This window comes from Anabrus simplex, chromosome 11 (genome assembly GCF_040414725.1).
Source record: "Anabrus simplex isolate iqAnaSimp1 chromosome 11, ASM4041472v1, whole genome shotgun sequence".
NCBI lineage: Eukaryota > Metazoa > Arthropoda > Insecta > Orthoptera > Tettigoniidae > Anabrus > Anabrus simplex.
In genome coordinates this window covers 71,638,952-71,662,513 of record NC_090275.1, presented here as the reverse complement: position 1 = coordinate 71,662,513, position 23,562 = coordinate 71,638,952, and the positions used below count along the sequence as shown (strand labels likewise).

The 23,562-nt window shown below is 39.0% G+C and overlaps 1 protein-coding gene across 3 annotated transcripts in view; it reads right to left on the bottom strand.

Annotated features, from left to right (window-relative positions):
* LOC136883523 (myosin-11) overlaps positions 1–23,562 on the bottom strand; it is an 88,747-nt gene that overhangs the window by 55,068 nt on the left and 10,117 nt on the right. For 2 of the 3 annotated variants that reach the window (XM_067155887.2, XM_067155888.2), the window contains exons 2-3: positions 13,556–13,988; positions 2,931–3,108 (exon numbers count right to left, since the gene is read on the bottom strand). In XM_067155887.2, coding sequence (XP_067011988.2) covers positions 2,931–3,108; positions 13,556–13,988 — 611 coding nt within the window. The remainder of the gene's footprint in view (positions 1–2,930; positions 3,109–13,555; positions 13,989–23,562) is intronic. The other variant, XM_067155889.2, reaches the window with a different exon arrangement.

Here is a 23,562-nt window from a genome sequence, read left to right as displayed (position 1 = left end):
CATGGTGAATAGTTGTTGCCAGGTTGCTGAGGGAATTGACCTGGCACGTAGCCAACGCTCCAGTTCATCCCAAAGATGTTCGATGGGGTTCAGGTGGGGCTTTGAGCAGACCAGTCCAGCACATCTAACCTGATTTTCTTCGAACCACAACGCAATAGTCCTTACTTTGTGGACAGGAGCATTATCATGTTCATAGAGAAAAGGTCCGATTCCAAAATTTTGCCACAGTAAACACCTGCATTCATTGGGCCATCAACCAGAACTAATGGTCCGAGCCCAAATCAGGAAAAACAGCCCAAGGCCATCACACCACCTTATTTTCAAGTTTTTAAATAAGACTGAGGTTAACATTCGGCCCATCCATTGAGACTTGCAAAATATTGCCTAAAGGTAAGGACAGTCCATGTATAAATCCATCTAATAAGTGATCCACAGTTGCCCTGCCTAAAAATACACTATTCCAATACCTTGTTGCAACTTTTGAAGATTTACATCCCTAAACCATACGCACAAGTCCATTTGTCCTCTTTGGACAAATCTGTCTAATGATTCATCAAAACAAACATAGTCAGAGCACTGTTTTAAGTCATTTTGCAAATTTTCTTTAATATATGAGGCTAATCCATTATTTGTAACATAGGAAGTCTTGCCCATAGTAACGTTTTGAGCAATTTTCCTGTTTGGGAACATTGTTTTGAATGCTGCGGAGGTTTCATCACAAGAGTTGAGAACATCTTTCCAGTGACAACCTGGAGAGCCCATATGGCTTCAGCCGATAAAACATCTTTATTCACACTGCACGTCTTTAAACTCCTTTGACATGTTCCTGGCACTGCTAATTCCTTTGTACCTGTGGATGTAGTGCTAGTCTTTGCAAAGAAAGACATTGTTGGCTGGGAAGACTTAGCTTTCATGTATTTTATATGAGTAGGTGCTTTAGCATGAAGTGACTGCTTGTTTGACCATATTACTAAGTGTGAATGATTTACAACACACTTTACAATATGCTCAAGTTGCATAATTTACCAATATGTTCAACCAACCACTCAGTTCAGGAAACACTTTACTGTCTAGCTGACGTTTATTAAATGTACACTGCTTGTTAACCATTGTCATGAGTTTCAAGAAAGCATCCTAGAACTGAAATAAAAAAGAATAACATAAAAATGGTTGAAAGAAATGACACTAGGGCACAACAAAAATTGTAGAATTGTTACGCACTTCTTGTGAAAAATACTTGAAAAAGAAATGCTACAACAGCCTGGGTTACAACAGACTAGAGCCTGAAAATATTCCCTCAAATCCACCATTGGGGAAGATTTCCCTGACTTTCCAGATTTTTGTCTATTTCACTGACCAAATTTTTTTCCCCCTGACTTCCCAGAATACGGACACTATGATTAAAGCTTTGATGCCTTAATGATCATGGTCACCACAGAGTCACAACATAATAAAAACTTGCTTTTAAACTAGGGCAGGGCTTATCATCCTACCAGCAAGCACATAAAATGTGCTAAGAACATGCATGCATAATTTATTGATATATTTTTACTCCTTATCTTATAAAATTTAACAATAAATTTATAGTTTTTTACATTCCACTAACTACTTCTGAAGGATTTTGGAGACACCGAGGTGCCGGAATTTTGTACCACAGGAGTTCTTTTATGTGGAAGTAAATCTACTGACACGAGGCACCTTCAAATACCACTGGACTGAGCTAGGATAGAACCTGCCAAGTCGGGGTCAGAAGGCCAGCGCTCAACTGCCTGAGCCACTCAGCCCGGCTTTCCCATATTTATGTATTTATCGTATGGCATTATAACATTACAATAATCCCACATATGTAAATGAAATGTACAAGTTTATGAGGTAACTGACAGATAATCAAAGAGTCTGCAGAGTCACCACGGTACACACTCTTGGGTGATAATAAGCAGTAAAATGGAAAACTTGGAGAGCTTTTGGGTTGCTTTAGAGCATTTATTGGCTTGAACTTCCTTCTTCAGTTGTTTGTTTTGAAAGAAAAACAGACATCTTATGTAGCAAAATATAAGTTTTGGAATTATATCCAGCACATGTTCATTTCCGCAGCCTAATCCACATGTGACACTAATTATGGGTTGGTTCTTTTGGTTACAAGCGAATTTTGATATGGTATAGATTTTTGATCACTTAAAAAACATATTCTTAATCTTTTGGTAGTAAAAGGAAATGTCACTTTTCCTGTTTCTCCTTGTTATGACCCGATTTGCAGCTAAGAACAAAACAGTGTCCTGGCATTTTCACATCACTTAACACTAGATATCATCAGTAAGCTGTATTAGGTATATTTTAGATCACGCTCAACTTAAGAATGTTTTCTAAAACACTTTACACAATACAGAAGATGAGAAAAATTATTTAACTCTTATTCACTGCTTTTCAAACAACAATAACAATGAGCTGTCTTGGAACTTGTTATTTAGTTTGATCAATATAAGTAATAGAAAGGAATAAATAAGTGACAAATCAAATGTCACAGTAGTGCCACAAGCAGAAAGATGCAATTTTACAAGTAAAGCAATAATGTTCTCCATGGTTATAACTAGTGCTGCCTTGGAACTTGTTATTTAGTTTGATCAATGGAAGTAATAGAAAGGAATAAATAAGTGACAAATCAAATGTCACAGTAGTGCCACAAGCAGGAAGAAGACATAGCATCTAAAATAATAACATCTGACTGTACATTCTATTTGTTTTATTATATCAGCTGCTTCTTGCTTCTGATGAAGGCAGTACTCACATACTGCGGTGTGTGGGAGTTTTAATAGTATAACAACCTCATTATGGATCTCTTTATTCCAGCTTTTTGGACAATGTCACCATTTCTGTAATTAGTAAGAAAGAAAATAATAAAAGACTGTAAAATCCCAACTATTCATATTTACCTTGTTTTCTTCACGGAGCTGAGCAGTCAGACTTGTAAGTTCAGCCATCGCACGTCCAGAGCTCTCAAGGTTTGTACGTAAAGTGGATATTGTCTGCATGTAATCCCGTTCTTTAGCCAGCCAAGCATCAAGTTCTTGATTTTTTAGTTTTAATTCTCTGGAAAAGTGTTCACAATACCTATGTAAAATTAAGATCTGACACACTTTTTAGTTTCCAATATTCACAAATATACATTTCTATAACATACACTACTTACTAAGATGCAATTTTACAACCAAAACAATAATGTTTTCCATGGTTATAACTAGGGGGCGGATTTCTATGACCTAAAAATGTATGAAATATGTATGCATTTATGACCTAAAAAACATAAAAATATGACTTAATGAATAGCATCTACATTACACAGAAACACATTAATTACGATTGCTACAGGCTGCAATTAATTTAGGGTTAAAAAAGTTTTAATTCCTTGTAATCTTTAACCCAAAATCAACTAAAATGATGAATATTTCATGAACTCGTTAAGGTTACACTGCATACTCCTAGGCAAGGACGGACTCTGTGGAAGACAAACACTACAGTTACTTTCACTGTTCAGTATTCAATCAGTTTTAATTTATACACAAAACATATGCTATTTGAATGAAACTTTCATACCTGATCTAGTCTCCATTATCCCGCTATTTTTTTCCAGTACATTTTCTAATTTTCTACACACCCTAGATGCTATTGTTCCTTTCGCATGCTTTAATTCCTGTTCAGTGCACTTTACAACATCAAGCTTAGTTCTGCACCTGAAACTTCCAGTTGCATGACTGCTCCAGATAAAGAATTAAAATTGGACTTTATGTAAGCCAGGTCCGCTTTTAATGTAGTGCTTGAAAATAAATCTTGAGTGGTTTTTATGGAGGACGATTCTGCAGGATCAAAAGACTTCACGATCTTCTCCATGACATCTAAGTTGTTGCAATAGTACACTGCGGCATCCAGCCAAGCCCCCCCATCACGTTATAACTAGCTTGGGAGGTAGGGGTAGTGAAGGTGCTTCTTAAAATTTCTGAACACGAAGTGGAGCTTTGACAAACAATTTCTTACAGTTCGATATTAATTTATCAACTTCAGGGTAGTTACTTCTAACTTCTTCAGCTACCCTATGCAAGGCATGTGCAAGACATGTCACATGTATCATTTTCGGGTGTAGCATTTTAAGTCCCTTGGCTGCCTTCACCATATACGGAACAGCATCAGTTACAAATAGAAAAATGTGCTCTCTCTTTGACCCATTTGGCCACAACAGATTCATGGAATTGTCAAAGAGAACTGCAATGGTGGAATGGTTTGTCTTCTCTAGCACTTAACATGTCAGGAGGAATGTATCTCGAGACCGGTCTTCCTTCACGTGCCAACGATCACATTTGCTACATATCTTCCATCCACATCTGTGGTCTCATCTATTGAAACCCATATCTTACTGTCTTCCACGCCACGCTTTATTATATCCAACATCTCTTCATAACAAGGGGGCAGATAGTCCATTCTGAGAGTAGATTCATTGGGAACAGGATGCTTTGTATATTTATCAAGAAATTGTCTGAAACTTCGGCTGTTAAGTTTCTTTAAAGGAATATTAGAGTAAACCATTATCTTGCAGAGATCTTGTGAAGATTGTGAACACTGTGAACTTGATGTTGGGGTTTCAAATAGCAGACGTTGCCTATTTTCAAGTGCAGAATATCTAGTTACACAATTCTTATGTTTTACAGTATTACAGTGTTGTTGCACAGAGAAGCGTTTTTGGCAGTAACTTTTTACCTCTCACAATTTACAGAATAATATAATATCACTCCATCCGTACTGAATATGTTTTCACCGAACTCGTGAACAAAACTTCGCAACTTCCCACAAATTAAGACTTTCGTTTTAGGCATATTGAAAGGAACTGAATGACTGAAGCTCCCTAATGACCAAGGTCATTCAGTGTGTTGAAGGTGGAAGAGGGAAGGGCGAAGGAGAGAGATAAGAATGACAAATAACTGCAGAATTACCTCTGCTTCCATGTAAACAATAGCCCGGTTTCCAGAAATTGACCCAGCTAGCAAACAATAGCTCCTACCTGTTAGAAACATGCCATACACTACTTTAGAATGGTTCTTCAGTAGTATATTCCAGTCTATCCTGAAAAAGAATTTCTAGAGCTTATTCCGATTTTTATAAAACAAAATTCAAACGAAAATTACCAAAATATGCCGTTATAATGTTATTTTGTTCAAAATATGCCATAAAACTTAAGAAAGCTTGAATATGCATTTATATGCCCAATAAAACCTGTTTAATTTTGATTATCATGCTTGGAAACGTGTTGAAAATACAAGACTATAAGATATAATGTTAAGGGAAAAAATATGACTTGTCATAGAAATCCGCCCCCTAGTTATAACTAGTGCTGTCTTGGAACTTGTTGTTTAGTTTCATCAATGTAAGTAATAGAAAGGAATAAATAAGTGACAAATCAAGTCATAATAGCCATATAGTTGGTCCGTTATTGGCAGGGGTCGAAAGATACCGAGCGCCCAGTCGCCATGGCGCCTCAAAATTTTTACCTGGCGCCTTAATTTTCAAATTCGGTTTTGAAAATTTATTTTTTGAAATGTACATGTACATTCCCATCACTTTACAAAGTAACAAGTCGTGTGGTGTTTCACTCTTTTTTTCCTTTTTTCTGTAGCTCATATATTCTAATATGTGCAATAAACATTTTCAGTGCTCTTGGCAGAGTCTTGAATTCTGAAATTGCTCTTCGTACCTTGGAACTGGACGTTTCAGTTCTGCGTGGGAGCTGCCTAACGGTTATGGGAGATATTGTTGAAACCCGTCAAACAAGTAACATTTCATGTGGACATATCGAAACACATCGAGTTCCATTATGGATGACCAGCTATCGGTAGCCGAGTACAAAGATCAGACCAGAGTTGTCGAGAAATGCAGAGAACTACTACGTTAAATATTTCAACAAATAACTACATTACCGCATTCCTTCCCGTGACTAGCCGTTCTTCAACTATTGCCGTCAAAGCAGTGCTGATAAATTCCCATGGAATTCATTCTTTGCATTTAGAACATACGGAATGACATGTTTATCAATTCTTGTATTTTCACCAAACAATATTTAAACTTTTAATTTAATTACAGCCTCTTGGTATTGAAAGGTTTGCAGTTTTTAAATATGGTTGTTTTTATTCATGTGTGTTTATGGAAAATTGGTAATGTAGCATCAGACATCAAAGCCTGCGAACTCTGAAGCTATTTAACGCTGGTGTTGCTGGAATATGTAATATCTAAATTGGAGTACTTACACCAAGTTAGATGGGCAGCAAGCAAATTAAATGCTTTGCATGCAGTTGTCAAAGACTGGGAATGCCTAGTGGTGCATTTAGAGAATATTTCTGAAAGGAAAGGTGAAGACGGAATCATGGCTAAAGGTCTTTTAAAGAACAAGGATTTCAAATTTGTCATCATAATTCATTGAGTATATTTAAAAGACTTTCACTTTTATTTCTGAGGCATGTTTTGATTTTAAGTCAGATAAGAGTGCATGCAAATAATGCAATTAATTCATTGCAGCAACTTCACAACACCAAGGGCCCAATGGCAGAAACGTTTTTTCTGCTATAACACTAAGCAGCTGTATGGGAGACGCGCGCATAGTTCTTGACCTTGCCAATCTGAATCTCAGCCGTTAACATGGCGAGACAGTTATCATTGCAAAACCATATTTTTGTACGGAAAAGTAATTTTAAGTACGAGTCGGCTCAATGGGTATGCGATGCATTTGTTCAGCAATTTCCTGCTAAAGTGCCACCTTCAAGAGCACACATTCACGTAATTGTAATTTGAAACTACTGGCTCAGTGCTCAATAAAACACATGTGCACACACGAGCAGTTTTAACAGAGGAAAAGGTAGATGATACCAATGCGAATCTTGAACAGTCACAGAATAAATCACTCGCTAAATAAACACAAGTAGGGGTTTCGGTTTCTTCTTCGCACAGAGCTACAAAGCTGTTAGACATCAAACCGTACAAGTTTACATGGGCCCATCGTTTAAAACCTGCTGATCCAGCCACAAGTGAGATATTGCGAGTGGTATCTTGCATCATTGAATGATCGTTTATTCAACCCACAGCTTGTGTTCTTTTTGGATGATGATGATGCATGGTGTTTAAAGCGGCCTAACATCGAGGTCATCGGCCCCTAATGATACGAAATGAGACGAAGAATGAATGGATGGACATGAATTTAAAACAATCAGTGGATGCGACCCGCAATGCGTTACATTCACAGGAACTGACGGAAAACAATGGGATTACTGACCAAGGGACTGCTGCTAGAGCATTACACTGAATCGATGATGCTTGCAGTCTAAAGGGAGTCTAAAATCCAAGTTATCATCTCCTCATAAAGGTAATTATCGCTAGGAAAGTAGAACCATGGTATATGTCAAAATGCAGTACGAATCAAAAGTAGCAGAGACTCGCGGTATTACACACATTATGGTACTACTCAGAGGTTATGAAATGCGACATATAATACAGACCTATGGTTTTTCTCACTTTGCGGCGCCATTTATGGGCAACGCAAACCTATGGTGTTCATCACGTAAGAGTACTAACCACAGGGACCTTCCCCTATCCCGTGGTGTTCCTCATATAGTGGGTACTAATCATAGGCAAGGCAGAACCATGGTAGCTATCATCCCATAGTCCTGCTCATATGGTGGTAATAATCACAGGTACTGCAAAAGCCGACCACATGGTGCTCCTGTGTGCTACTAATCACAAACCTATTCGGTACCTAATATAGTGGTACTACGCGCAAGTAAAAGCGACCCATGGTATTCTCCGCGTGGTGGTACTAATCACAAGTAGTTTCATGTTCCAAGACAATCATCCTTTGGTCGCCCCTTACGACAGGCAGGGGATACCGTGGGTGTATTTGTCTGCGTCCCCCACCCGCAGGGGGTTGGGTGTTTGGTCCGCGAGAGGTATTTTATTTCCCTCAAGTCCGCCGGCAAGCCGGTTAGGACCCCCCTATCCGCCACCTGGGACACGCCACGTGGGAGTATCACCTCTCCCCCTGCTACGCCAGCGTAGTAGGTTTGTGGTCTTTTTGGATGAGGCCTGGTTTCATGTTAATGGTCGTGTGAACTAAACTATTTAAAATAGTTATTTATGTTGAATCCACCTTGTCAATACACCTTATAATGGTAGAAAATTATTTATTTTATCATACATGTTTCAGGAAAATCATCCATTCCCTTCATGAGTGAGGTCAGTTCAAGGAATAAAACAATATAACACCATCTTTTGTTTTTCCTTACAATTTAAAGAAGTATTGTACCCTAATTCACCATATCAATGAATAAAAAATAGTGTGTGATCATTTAAGGAAGAAAATGAACAAAAACTGGAAGATCTTAAATTTATTTAGGTATTCTCATTCAATTCAACAAAATATTAAATTTTATGTAACGATAATTTTCATAATATATCATTAGTTTCTTTATTCATTGATGGGCATGTTTGTAGCATGGATTGGGTCACATAGCTATGAGCTTGCATTCAAGGGATGGAATCCCACTGTCATGCCGGCAGATCCGAAGACTGTTCTCCATGCTTTTTTCATTTTCACACCTAACAAATGCTGGAATTGTACCTTAATTAACACTGTAGTGACCATGCTCATCGAATCAATAGGCTTCCATTCTCAATAAATCAATCAATCTGTAGTGATTGTACAATATTTGTTTGAACTTTGAAAACCTGTGGGGAATTTTGTATGTTCATGTGTTTATTTATTGGTTGTTTTTTAAATATTTTCTGTGTGTTAAGATATCTAGTATTATTTGGTTGTGACATTAATTCAAAATTATTTAATTATTGTGAAAAAATGTTATTTGGTCTTAGGAACGTTAAAGGTAAGATGAAAAACTTGTGGGACATACAGTGGCACACGTGCCAGATCAGGTAGGATGCTTCGAGGGATTTCCGGCTGCATCAGTTTGGAAATTTCTCAATGCTACACGAGGTATTTTGTAAGCGTTGTTTTTCTCGGCCCTCACTGGCCACAATAAGACTATTTGCAATAGGCAAACGCGAGAAATATGGGGAGCTCATTGTTTGTTTCATGATTTCACCATTTCCGGCAGAGGAGTTCTTGGCGAGAGCCGAGCGCATCCAAGCCATCTTGATTGTTTGACCACCAAAGGGAGAGGTTGCCTTCTCCAGGTGATGGGTCTCTTGGCCCCCCCTATAAGGTAAGCACTTTGTTTTTTCATTTTTCTGGTAGTAATCTTCAAATGTAGTGTTCAGTTTAATTTCTCTTTAATGCCGGAGCTTATCCGCTTTTCTCTCAGTCGTCAAATTTTACTTAAAATGACTTAGCACTTGCGGCGAGTCACATCATGTTTGTTAAGAGGCAGTTCCCTTTTCTTTTGTTTTCTTAAATTGTGTTAAAATGTAAAATGTTCAATTCCTTTTTTGGTTGTAAATGTAAATTGTTAATTTTCTTCCTTGGGGCGGTCTCTCGTAGATTCGCTTCATCTTAGGATATTCCCATTTAGAACGAGCACCTTTTTTCAGAAGTGTTTTTGAGGAGGCTGCAAAAATCGCTTCCAGAAATGTGTTATAGTTACTTGACATGGTCTCTAATGGCCTTAAACGAGAGAAAAACATAAATTAATCGTACTGACAAGGCAGATTCTTTATCTCCTGCTTTTCCAATGCAATAAGTTTATCACTGGAAGAGTCGATATGGACCAATATAGACCATTAATATGGTCAAGTTTATAGATTCCACTCTTCATATGACAAAGAAAATTACTATTTTCTATGGACTTCATGCTCTGCAGTAAGTGACTGACACCCTCGCAGACCTACAGTTATCTGAAGGATACATAACAGGAGAAAATCAGAGGATGCATAACATTTTCCTTAGCTTGAAAATTAACCCCACCTAATATTACAGAACACCAAGGAAACATGATGTAGAACTTTTCCCTTTGGTGTCAGTCCATCTGGTTATCTATCTGTTTGTATATTCCTAAACTGGATAACTGCTGGACTTATTTCAACCAAACTATGTATTTGGAATTTACTCACTTAGGATTGTGTTATCAGGTGCATACAATGTCATGGTAGTCACATGGTGTTGGCATTTATAAGAAGATTATTCTCAAATATTTTTGTTAACATTAGGTCTATCAAAAGATTTTATATAACAAACGTTTATGTTATTTCCGTTTCTTTATGCCATGTATGTATTTCAGTTACAAGTAACTATCCTCATTTTGGTTCCGTACTGAAGATGACGTATATCACAAATATTATTATAATATGTATGTATTTATCGAAAAACCGATAATTACACAAATTCAAAAACTCGCTACCTCATACCGAGGTGGTGCAACTCTTTTCAGGCACACCTCCAAGAGGTGAGCTGCGTGTACTATTTCAACCACATACCAGTCCTCCTACCATTTTTACATTCCTCGCAGTACCGGGAATCGAAACCAGCCCCCCCCCCCCGAGGATGGTAGCTATTAACACTAACCGTTACGCTATGGAGGCAGATGTAACGCAGATGATTACAAAAAATTGGACTTTTAGTCCAAGTCCCATGGGACTTCTTGTGCACGTCACTTCAAGGTGGGTAACGGGAAAAACTAGAGTCATTTTACTCTTTTTGATAGGGCAGATATTAAGGGAGTTATTCCTGCTTTTCTAATGATGGTGACATACTTTCCTGACTCGCGTTTTATGTTCTCGTAATACCGGGAGGAAATCATGTCCGTGGTGTCTGAGAAAGCAATTGTAATAGAACTTTTTTTTACATGTTTCTTTACGTCGCACCGGCGCAGATAGGTCTTATGGTGACGATAGAACAGGAATGGGCTAGGAGTGGGAAGGAAGTGGCCGTGGCCTTAAGGTACAGCCCCCGCATTTGCCTGGTGTGAAAATGGGTAGCCACAGTAAACCATCTACATGGCTACCGAGAGTGGGGTTCAAACCCACTATCTCCCGAATACTGGATACTGCCCACACTTAAGCGACTGCAGCTATCAAGCTCGTTAATAGAAAGATTCAGCATTATCAAAAGTTTAAATCAGGGTGAATTTTAACATTATTATTATTATTTATTTATTTTCCAAAAATTGTTGCTACAATTCGTGGACGGCAGATGGAGAAAGTGCAAGCCCCGCACATAAAGAAGTGTCCCCATCTCCGTTAATGGAGTTGATTTTATTGAATTAATGGAATTAATGCCAGGACTTGAATATTTTATCGTTACAGAGGTGATCGTTGTATTGGTAATCGTACGGATATTTCACTGTATATCTCTTTTCCAATACATCAGTGTCAGTTGTGTGAAGTTGACATAAGAGCTGATAACTAGCTGCTATAGTGATCATCCTGGCAACACTTTAAAGGTTTTATACATCTGCCTGTCATTTTTTAAGAATATTTAATGTTTAGGTTTAAAACTGGAATTTTGCAGTGTGAAAAGGAAGGAGGGCAGAGATGAAAGCCTCAATTCAAAGATAACAAGATGTGCTAACTTCATTTTTAATATTACTATATTGTATTTGGTACAGAATCCTCCCAAATATTAACAAATACACATTTCTGAAATTCTTTTCACAGTTACAGTAGATTTAATATTCAGAAGTGTTCTGTGGTCATCAAATGAAAATATTACTAGCTACTTGAAAGACAACATGAGCTAATTACTGTAGCAATCATAAATACTAGGTAAGAACCATAGATGAGCATATAGGGTGGTTGGAAATGTGAACCGGGTATATGAGTTTTAGAGGGTTGGTCATGCTGATAAAATAATGTGAAAGAAATAATATGATCTCTTGCATCATTATAAATTATATCAGCTGCTGAAGTTAGGCAATCAGATTGCTTTGCAGACGAATTCGACTGGGCTTTCTCTGGCACCGTTACTAATTCCGCTCGTGACTTAAGAGCGGCTCGTTGCATCCGGGAGATAGTGGGTTCGAATCCCACTGTCGGCAGCCCTGAATGTGGTTTTCCGTGGTTTCCCATTTTCACACCAGGCAAATGCTGGGGCTGTACCTTAATTAAGGCCACGGCTGCTTCCTTACCATTCCTAGGCCCATCGTCGCCATAAGACCTATCTGTGCCAGTGCAACGTAAAGCAAAATGGCAAAAAAAAAAAAAAAGAAAGAGCAGCTCGAGAGCCATCCCGAGAAATCAGATTCAGACACAAACACACCGTTGGTTTCAGCCATTGTCACTGTTGCGTAGATGCTTTGGCGCGATCCAGTCAACTCTGAAGTCTGTATTCAAACCCCTCCCCTGGCAAAGTTTCATTCTTCAACTGGTACTCTCATGCTGGTCTTAAACCACGTACAAATTTAGCAACAGTGCCGCGCAAAGCCCATTTGAATTCACCGGCAAAAGTGATCTGATTGACTAACTTCAGCAGCTGATAAATTCATAACGGTGTGAGATACCAATGTAATTGGTCCATTATTGGACATTATACATTTTCCAGCTAACTCATATCTGGTTGCTAGTTGAAAAAGTTATAAAGTCCAATAATGGACCAATTATATTGGTATTATAAATTTACTCATTCCGGACAAATATTCCAGGTTCCCTATGGGAATCAACATCTATATCATCTGATGACCAGGCAGGCATCAAATTTTGAAAATGAGACAAAGTTTCTCATACTGCATTGGCACTGCCGGTGGCTTCAAGTACACTACGCAGTACCCTCTACGGGGTCGGTGGATGCAGAGTGGGTCTTGGCCCACAAGTGGCCATGGCTGGTCCGTGGTCCAACAGCTCTGCACTCCGACCAGCTAACCGAGCAGAGGAGGGTTGACCGCGGCTCTACGCCTCTGCATTCGCCTGGTCCCAACCGTCAGCTGTCCTGAGAATGATTTTCCATTCTCCTGCACTAAGGCAAATGCCGGGACAGTTCTTAGTATAAGCCATCACTGCCAACCCCGTCACCTTCTCCGAGCATCTCCTTCACCGTCACAAATCTCCCGGCCTGGGAGACAGCGTTACCGTCTAGGAGACCTACCTCCCCATTCAGGGGAGGAATGAAAATATTTTAGTAGTAGCCTCCATGTTATGCACTAGCCATGTGTCCTGATAGGTGTGCTATATACCAAATGATGAGCCGAACTTAGCACACTGGGGCAAAACACTGGCGACAAGGAATGAGTTAGCTGAAAAATGTATAATGTCCAATAATGGACCCATTATATCGGTATTATAAATTTACTCATTCGAGACAAATATTTCAGGTTCCCTATGGGTATCCATATCTATAACAATGGTTGAGATACTGAATTATTTCTTTTAAATCATTTATCAGCATGGCCACTGATATACCCAGTTCACATTTTTTGAGCACCCTGTAAATGTATCTTTCTGTTGTAATCTGACCTAATTGAATTATGTGTAGAATGGTCAATAAATGGTCAACAAAAATGTAATCCTGCATATATAAAATAACTGTCCGTCAAGGATGGGTTCAACACCTAGTAAGATATAAAGTCATGTTTTAATAACTTACTCCTCAAGTTTGTCCCTCTGATTACGAAGTTCGGTATTGTTGGTCTCCATCTCTTGGCACATGGTTTCCAACTTCATGCAACTTTCTTCTAATTGCTTCTGGAATACTACAGCACTGTTATCTGAATGGACAGCTGCTCCAAGGGACACAGATGTCTTGCCACTGCGATTGTCGAAATTTGAAAGAAGACTGGAGTCCACCCTAAGTGCCAGGGCAGGCACCGAAGCCAATGTCCGTGCAAAAGATTCAGTAGTGAGAGGCACAGCATGCTTTAGTGTGTGACCTGTAGTTTCAGATGTTTTCATTGTGTCTGGATCTGACACAGGACATGGTATAAAATTCAGAGGAAAATCTCCGCCATGCTGATCTGGAGGGATACGAAGTAGAGCCTTTTCCATATCCATGATGATTCTTCTTAAGTTCTTATCATTAGCTGTTGGGACAAAAAAGTTTAACCTTCATTTACGGTTGGGAATATGAGGGGGAAAAAAAGAAGCAGTATTTACTTCAGAAAAACTATCATAAAATGAAAACATTATAAAGAAATTACAAGAATATAAATATATACATATCTTCATTACAGTAAATAATAAGGCCATAAATGCTGCTACAAATTACCCATCAAGTTCCCCCATTTTTTCCATGACACCATCTGGTGGCATGAAGTGTGCATTAACCTTCAAAGTGATTCAGTAGCATCCACTGCCTCTTAATTATGAATTGGGGTGTTTATGAAAGCATTAGCCTGGTGTGAAAATGGGAAACAACGGAAAACCACATTCAGAGCTACCGAAAGTGGGGTTCAAACCCACTATCTCCTGAAAGCAAGCTGACAGCTACGTGACCTAAACTGCGTGGCCACTTGTTCAGTGGTAATAATGATGTACAAGGTAGGAAGACAGCCTTCAGACACATTTGAAGGCATAAGCAGAAAAAAATGAAATGGCGTATGGCTTTTAGTGCCGGGAGTGTCCCAGGACATGTCCCAGCCCTTGTGGCAGCGGAATTAACCAATGGTGGTTAAAATTCCCGACCCTGCCGGGAATCAAACCCGGGACCCCTGTGACCAAAGGCCAGCACGCTAACCATTTAGCCATGAAGCCGGACGGCATAAGCAGACTGTTTGTCTAACAAACAACTGAATGCTTTGGTACAATTGGGGAGTATGTCTGCGTGCCTTCACCTGGCCCATCCAGGGTCTGATAGAACACCACAGCTCATCAACATGAAACGAAGAATCCAATGCAAAAACAAAAGATAATGGCATGACAGATGAACGTTTCGAGATGAACAATATCCATGGTGCTGATACGTGATCTTGGTCTCAAAGCACTTTATCACAGTCCTGGACACTTTCTAACATTACAACTGAAGAACCAGAGGCAGGTCAAATGCTAAGCTCACACAAAACTGTTATTGGAAAATTCTATATACCGATGAGAAAGTTTCTGCCATCATTTTAACTGTCAAAATGATCATGTCTATGCCTTACAAGGAGGGGCCAGACCTTGTGTCCAGCCGATTCCAAAGAGCTTCAATGTACCTGTTGGGGGGTACTCAACATTAACTTGTGTATAAGAGTTGAGGTCAATACGCTTTCGTTTGCGGGGGGGGGGGGAAGAGGTCAAATGTCTTGTCGCAGGATCCACTGCGGACCAAGTGGAGGTGATAGAACACTAAAAGGTGAACACATTTTACTTAAACGTGAAAAGTCCGCAACCCAATAATTTCCAAAAAATTGATGGATCCCCGATTCCAATACAACGCATAGGCCTATACAATATACTTGGAGACTATATTTCCTATCTCAAATTAACACACAGAGAGAGAGAGAGAGAGAGAGAGAGAGAGAGAGAGAGAGAGAGAGAGACAGCAGCAACTGTGAAGATGTTTACGCCTATATTAATTTCAAGCAGAAAATAAAGTGTACTGCAAATTGCATAATATTTTTGCTCCGATTTTTATCTTCACATTCCCTCAAATATTAATTTATTTTTTACAAGAAATATAGCTGCAATGAGACTCAAACTCAAGTCTTTATGGTTTTAAGACAAGTACAATGACCACTTGGCCACCACTCCGGTTGACTACGGTGCAGCCCTCGAAGTACAGTATATATACATTACACTGGAATCGGGGATTCATCAATTTTTCAGAAATTATTAGGTTGCAGACCTGACATGTTTAATCAATCAATCAATCAATCAATCAATACTGATCTGCATTTAGGGCAGTCGCCCAGGTGGCAGATTCCCTATCTGTTGCTTTCCTAGCCTTTTCCTAAATCTATCACCTCCACTTGGTCCGAAGCAGATCCTGCGTCATTACGTTTGACGTCATCTTTTTCTAAAACGAAACCGTACTGACCTAAATCCTTATATACGAGTTACTGTTCAGTGTCCCCCAACAGGTACATTGAAGCTCATTGAAATCGGTTGGATGCAAGGTCTGGCCTCTCCTTGTCAGACGCAGTCACAGCTTGTCAGGTGATGCCAAAATGTCAGAGAGCTCATCATTTAGCATCACTGATCATTTGATGACGATGGTGTTTGGACATTCACTTTTGTGAGGAAGGTGACAAAGCTTCCTCTGAAGTGTATCAAAACACAGTGCTATGTCCTGCTGTAATGTCTTTAAATCAAACTTTGTTCATGGGACAGAATTGGAGTTTTCAACAGGACTCTGCCCCAGCACTCAAGGCCAAGATCTCTAAGAATTGCTGTGATGTACCTGACTTCACTTCCATTGCAGATTGACCATCTGGCAGTCCAGTTTCTATCCTTTGATTTTCACCTTGTGGTCAGTGCTTGCGAAAACAGTACGCAACAGGAGACATTGTGTGATACGCATAAAGACAACTAAGTACTTTCCACTCGCGTTTTTGGAGTTTTAACTCACAGTCGCATGCATAAGAACGAGTGAGAAGTCCACTCATTCAACACTCAGTGTGTGACATCACCCAGTGGAGCAGGGGCAAGCAGACACTCATATCCGGGAGTGCTTGCTCCAGAGTGGTATGCATAAAATCGAGTGGCGATAGTTTATACTCAGAAATCAGCGAGTTACCTTTGCAGTTGACTCATGAAGAATTATAAGGGCTACGCGCACAGCAATGTTCCAGGAAGAAGGAAGACCTATAAACCTTGCCGAGACTCTGATATCCTTAATTATAAAGAACTTTATAGGTTTGAAAAGGAAAACGTGAAATGAATGGCACAGTATTTTCTGGACGAAAATGATGAAAAGAGAGGTGGTACTCTTAGCAATGAAGAAAAGATAAGGTTTTTCCTTGCGCTACGATGGCGATCCTGGTTTTCAGAGTGGCATGGCTGAAGATTTAGTTATTAATCAAAGTACAGTATTCCATACAATTTCCTAAGTTTTGATTGCAACTAAAGAAAAAGTTAATTTCTGGATAAAGTTTCCAGTGACAATCCAAGCTCTACAGCCTGCCAAAATTCAGTGGCAGGAAAGGTATAATTCTCCTCCTGCTATAGGGGCTGTTGACTGTACACACTATCATATATATAAAAAAAGCCACATCAGCATGGTGATGAATACATTACTAGGAAAGTGGTCATCATCATCATCATCAATGTCCCACTCCAGTCGCCCGGGTGTGGTTAACAAGCCTCCTCCAGTCCTTTCTCTCCTTCCACCTTTCCTGCTCCATTCCGCCTCATCCAATCGAGCTTCTCTAATATCTTTCCAAATCTGATCCATCCACCTTCTTCTCAGCCTTCCAACTGGTCTCTTTCCAATTCCCTCCTTGCTACCTGTTCTTTTTTCATTCTTTTTACATGTCCAAACCATCTCAGTCTTGCTTTCTGTATCTTCTGTACTAACGGTTCTATATTTAGCTCTTCTCTGATTTTAATATTTTGAATTCTATCTCTTGTCTTTTGAATCAATGTTCTTAAAAATTTCATTTCTACTGCTTGGATCTTACTATCTTGTCTCTTATTAGTTACCAGTGTTTCTAGTCCGTATGTTACAATTGGTATGAAATACTGTTTATATCATGTTAATTTCATTCTCTTGGGTACTTTGTCATCCCACAAAAGCTCTCTGACTTGATAAAATGGTGTACCTTTACTTAGTCTGTTATTAATTTCAGGGTTGATTTCATTTCTCCCATTAATAATACTACCCAGATATGTAAACTGTTCTACATTCTCTAACCGTTCTCTATCTATGTTCACTTGGGTTCTCTTCTTCCCTTTTCCACAGTGCATGACTACAGTTTTATTTTTACTAATTACCATTACAAACTCCTTCAGATTTTCATTCCAAATGTCCCGTCTCCTTTGTAATTTTCTCCCTTTCCCTAAATCACCACATCATCTGCAAATACCAAAGCATTCACTTCTCACTACTGATACTCTGTTTTACATGTTTTATGATTTCATCCTTCAATATAATAAACAATAATGGCGACAGTGCACTTCCTTGCTTGAGACCTTTTTTTGGTATAAAATGTTTCAGTCACCACTCCCTACTTGTACACTGCTTTTACTCTCATGATATAACATTTTTATCTTGTTAGTTAATGATTTTGGTACATTCCTTTTCACTAGGCATTCCCATACATGTTTTCTCTTAACTGTATCACAAGCTTTTTACAAATTCAAAAATACGAAGATGATTTCCTTGTTCCTTTAGGAAAGGGGTACCCAGCATAAATGTTCAAGCCACTTGCAATGTGAATGAAGAGTTTACTAGTGTGGACGTCACTTCGCCTGGTTCAGTGCACAATTCCCAAATCTGATGAAACTTTGATGCTTGCAAAGTAATGACAGTCAATCGTGCAAATGCCCTTCTTGGGGATGCAGGTTATACATTGCACCATGGCTTATGTTCCCGTACCGAAATCCTGAAACCGCAGAATAAACACCCTACAATAACTATATAACAAAAGAGAGGGTGATAATAGATGTTTCAGATAGGTAAAACAACGCTTTCCAATATTTCAGAATAAAATATGATAGCCACGGAGAAAGTACCTTTAGTTATTTTAGTGTTTATTTCTGCAAAATATCTCGGGGACGAAGGTCACGAAATTCTCGAAATTGTGAATGCAGATGAAGAGGTTTTACAATTTGATGATGGCCAGAAGAAAAAAGAGAGAGAGAGAGAGAGAACAACACCGAAGGGATGAAATGGCAAGGCTACTACAAGGATTGTAATCTTACTTAAGTACTTGCCGAATGTGTTCCTTTTAATAATTTTTTGTTAATTATAATACAAAGCTCAGTCATCTCATTTTAAATCCTATATTAGTCTTGCATTTGTGGTGAAGTATTTTGTTATACATATAATTATGGCCTTCAAACCATGCTCTTAACAAGTGACAAACTATTTTTTGTGCCAAGGCTTAAGATTTCTTGATTCTATATCTGGGTCCTAATAATACAAATCTTTCCTTTTTATTTTTAAAGTGAGCAGGCGAAAACCATTACTGAAAAAACTATTTTCTGAAATACATTGGTTTTTAGTAATTTACATTTAATGCTGTTACATTTAAAATTACTAATCCCTGTCCAGAAAACTAGCTATTTTTTTTTTACTTATACTGACACGGAAGAAAAGTGGAGAACAGAGCAGAATTCCACCATTTAATCTACTGCCAAAAATAAAACCTGCCAGGACTATAGGACCTTCACTCAGAAAGGGAAACATAAAATCAATGAATTTGAAAAATAACACAAATACATATTTGAATGTTGTTTGAACACATTTAATATTTTGTCACTACATTTTTCTCTGCTCGCTTTTCTCCATTTCCTACAATAATTTATCTTCTTTCAATTCAAAACTCGGAACTATTTTATTAGCACTCGTTTTCGCAACTCTGCAAATGACATTTCCGCACCCATTTTTTTCCCCTCCTTCCTGTTCCTGGGTGTTGAAATGAAATAGTGTATGGCTTTCAGTGCCAGAAGTGTCCGAGGACAAGTTTAGCTTGCCACACGTAGGTCTTTTGATTTTACGCTCATAGTCGACCTGCGTGTCATGATGAGGATGAAATTATGAAGACACATACACCCAACCCCCGTGCCAGTGGAATTAACCTATTATGGTTAAAATTCCCGACCCTGCCAGGAATCGAACGCGGGACCCCTGTGACCAAGGGCCAGCACGCTAACCATTTAGCCATGGAGCCAGACCCTGGGTGTGTTGTAGGTGCGTTACTACAGATTTCTAGGGGTGGTTTTGGTGGAAGACTTACCGATGTACCTAGGTCATGTGTTGATCAAGAAACCACCACTGCTGATTTGCCTTCTGCAATATTATTAGAAATATTCACAAATGCAATTATAATTCATGTTGTACAGTAATTATATATATTTTAATTTTTGTAGAATTATTTTGTTTCATGACATTTTTCTTAACTTGCAATCTGTTTTTCGATGGAATTGAATCGCTCTCCATTATATCCAGTAATTCTTTTCCTGTGATTTTAGGTGGACTGGTTTGTTTCCTGTTCTGTTCAAGGCTGTTTATACTAATTTGGCTTTTCATGTTTTGAATTATTTTTGACACTTCGCCTTCAGATAATTCGATGCCTAATGTATTCCTTGTTCCCTGGATGATCACCTGCAATGCCGCTGCCTTCTTTGACTGAACATCTGGTAGATAAGATTTCAAAAATAGGATGGGTTGTGTATATCTGCGAAACCTACCTGAAATTCAGCACTGTCATGCTCCGTGGTGACACTCAAATTATTCTGGAAATCATAACCCACTGTTGTGACCTACCTCACTGCAAATAAATTCCCACAAGCTGTGTGTCAGTGAGCGTCAGTTCACACTCGGAACATTGAGTAAAGACTCCAGCAGCGCAGCAAGACGTTATGCATACCATTTATCACTTGAGTGTTTCCCTCTTACACCAGCAAATAGGAACTCCGAGTAAACACTTCACTTTTATGCACATCACCCATGCTAATACTGACAGATTAAAAAGAGCCTTGAAGACTATTGTAGCCACTGCATGATGCAATAGATGTATGGACAAGATGGACATTCTTAGTATGAATACATGGTTTTCATACCTATAGTTTTCATTTTCCTTTTCTAATCTGTACTTTTTACACAGTAATGCTGTAAGTTCTGTCAGTAAAATCTAAACGCACTCTATAATATGGTAATTGAAAATGAAGAAACATGGCAACGCTCTGTGCCGTCGTCCACAAGGTCCGTAGCAACCAGCTTGCAGTGTGCCGACAGCAGGCAGCAGTGAAAGATTGAGTGGAGAGTGTATGAGAATCGTATCTCTGTATTGGCGTTATTTCGTTGTGGAAAGCGAGCCAAGGAAATTTTTTCTATGCTGAGACCTCTTGGTATCAATGAACGAATTGTGTTTCGGACAATAGCATGGTTTAAACAAACGGGTGCAACTGTTGATCACATCAGACTGGGCCGTCCTAGGTGTGTACGCAGAAAAGAAGTTGTGAATGCTGTTTGTGCAAGGATTTGACGTAGTCCTTTGTGTAAACAAACAATTTTGTCCCGTGAAATGTATATATCTCCACAAACTATGTCATGTATTTTGAAGGATGATTTACGTGTTTGTGCAAATAAAAGATACACATGGCAATTGTTATCTGAAAAATTAAAGGAGACTACACCAGGTTCGATCCCAGATTTTGTTAACGACGTATGGGGAGAGCCAGTATCGTGACATCCTATTCACAGATGAAAAAATATTCACTGTGGAAGAGTCGTTTAACAAGCAAAATGATCGTGTGTACACACAGTCCTCCAAAGAAGCAAGATGGATGCTACCAACCCTCACTGGTGGCTCATTATCTCGAGTGATGTAGCACAAGGGATTTACTGTACATGCTCTGAAGGAATGATCATGGCACATAATAGAAATTTCCTCACGGCTTATCACCATGGACTGTTTCTGAGAATATGCTTATGAAGAACAGTATCCTGCTGTTAGTTCTCAGAACGTTCTACATCAAAGTTGCATGGGGAAAAGTTACAGAAACAACAAGAAGGAACTGCTATACTCACACTTGAATCACTTTGCTACTAGCTTTACGTCGCACTGACACAGATACGTCTTATAGCGACGATGGGACAGGAAAAGGCCTAGGAATGGGAAGGAAGCGGCCGTGGCCTTAATTAAGGTGTGAAAATGGGAAACCACGGAAAACCATCTTCAGGGCTGCCGACAGTGGGATTCAGACCCACTATCTCCCGGATCTTGAATCACTACCGGAGCTGATTCATCTGAGGAAGACTAATCGGTCCAAGCGTTAGAGGAAACTCTTGACCGTCTTCGCAATGCAAATAAGTCTCACAGCAGAACAACTCGTACGATATATGTACAATACATGTTACTCAGCAAGGCAGACTTTTACCAACTAGGCACACAAGATGGTTATTTTAATTTTCAACACCAGTGTAACAGCTCAGCTCCATTTTAATACTGTATGTGTAAGAGCTCAGGTCCAATTTTAGTATTTTAACTGTTCATTTTAGATTAATACCAATGGCAATGTCGCACATGATAAAATTCGACTAGTGGACTTTAAATCCACCAATTATAGTATTATATGAGAGATTTTTGCCTCTTTCGTATTTGTAATATGTACAGAATATTTTTACAGTGTTAATTTGATTTATTTGCACTATATAATTATCAATTTTAGTACATGGCTGAAGATGATCCATAATGGGGTCAAAACCGGTCCCATTGTATAAGTGATTTGATATCATATTAAATGGTACTGAATAAGTGGACCTTTATTTTAATTTCTTATTAATGTGAGCAGAACAACGATAGCCAGTGTTTCAGCATCTTTCCACTGATGACATTGTTTAATTAGTGAAACCATCAGAAATTTAAAGTGACAGTGAAAATGAAAGTGAAGATATATCTGAAATGGTACATGAGAAGATCACTACTACAGAAGCTGAAGCATAAGTCAATCAAATTACTGTTTTAAAACATGACCTTGATTTAATGCCACCCTCTTTATTGGGCCGACCACACACTGAACAAACGATGGTGTTATAACAAGGATAACAGTACACGTATGACGGGTTATATTGAACAGAATTATTTCTCAATTGAAACGTACAATCACCTCATTGCCATTCATTCAGCTCACAGTGAGATCTGTGAAGTTCAATCCAAAACTGATTCATTTTCAAAAGGATTTAATGTCCAGGTACAGTGCTGTATGTACATCAGATATGTACTGCATACTCCACCGAGTCTGACTCCTTGGCTGAATGGTCAGCATTGAGGCCTTCAGTTCAGAAGGTTCCAGGTTCGATTCCCAGCTGGGTTGGGGATTTTCATTATGTCTGATTAATTCTTATGGCTCGGGGACTGGGTGTTTGTGTTTGTCCGAACACTCTCCTCTTCAGATTCAGACAACACACCACCACCCACAGAAACACGCAATAGTAATTGTATCCCTCCACATAGGGTTGGAGTCAGGAAAGGCATCCGGCCGTAAAACAGGGGCAAATGCACATGTGCAACAAAAGTTTGCACCCGTCACCCCACAGGAGTGGGAAAAGCGGTGGAAGAAGAATAAGAATAAGACTGCATACTCCATTCAAATCATTTTTCAAACAAGAATAAATGTACTTTACTGTGTATATGATCATCATCATTAGTCGTCGTGCTCATTACTGAGCGTTGTGACCTCATAACTCAATCATTTCCGTGTTGCAACCTTGACAAGATGTCTCCATCCCGAGCGGTTTTCACATTTCGTTAATATAATCTGAAGTGGTAGCTCAGTGATTTTCTTCGCCTGATATATCCATCTGCTTGCTGTTCTTCCTCGAGGTCTACTGCCTTCAATTTTGCCTTGTTTTCCAAGTTCTCTCCGTCTCGTCTTAAAATGTGGCCAAGGAACTGGAGGTAATGCTCGCTCACACGGGAAGATAGGCGTTTCTTGATGCAGAGTATAAAATTTGCATGTATCATCTGTCACGGTATTGTACGAATACAAAGTACCTACATACACTACATT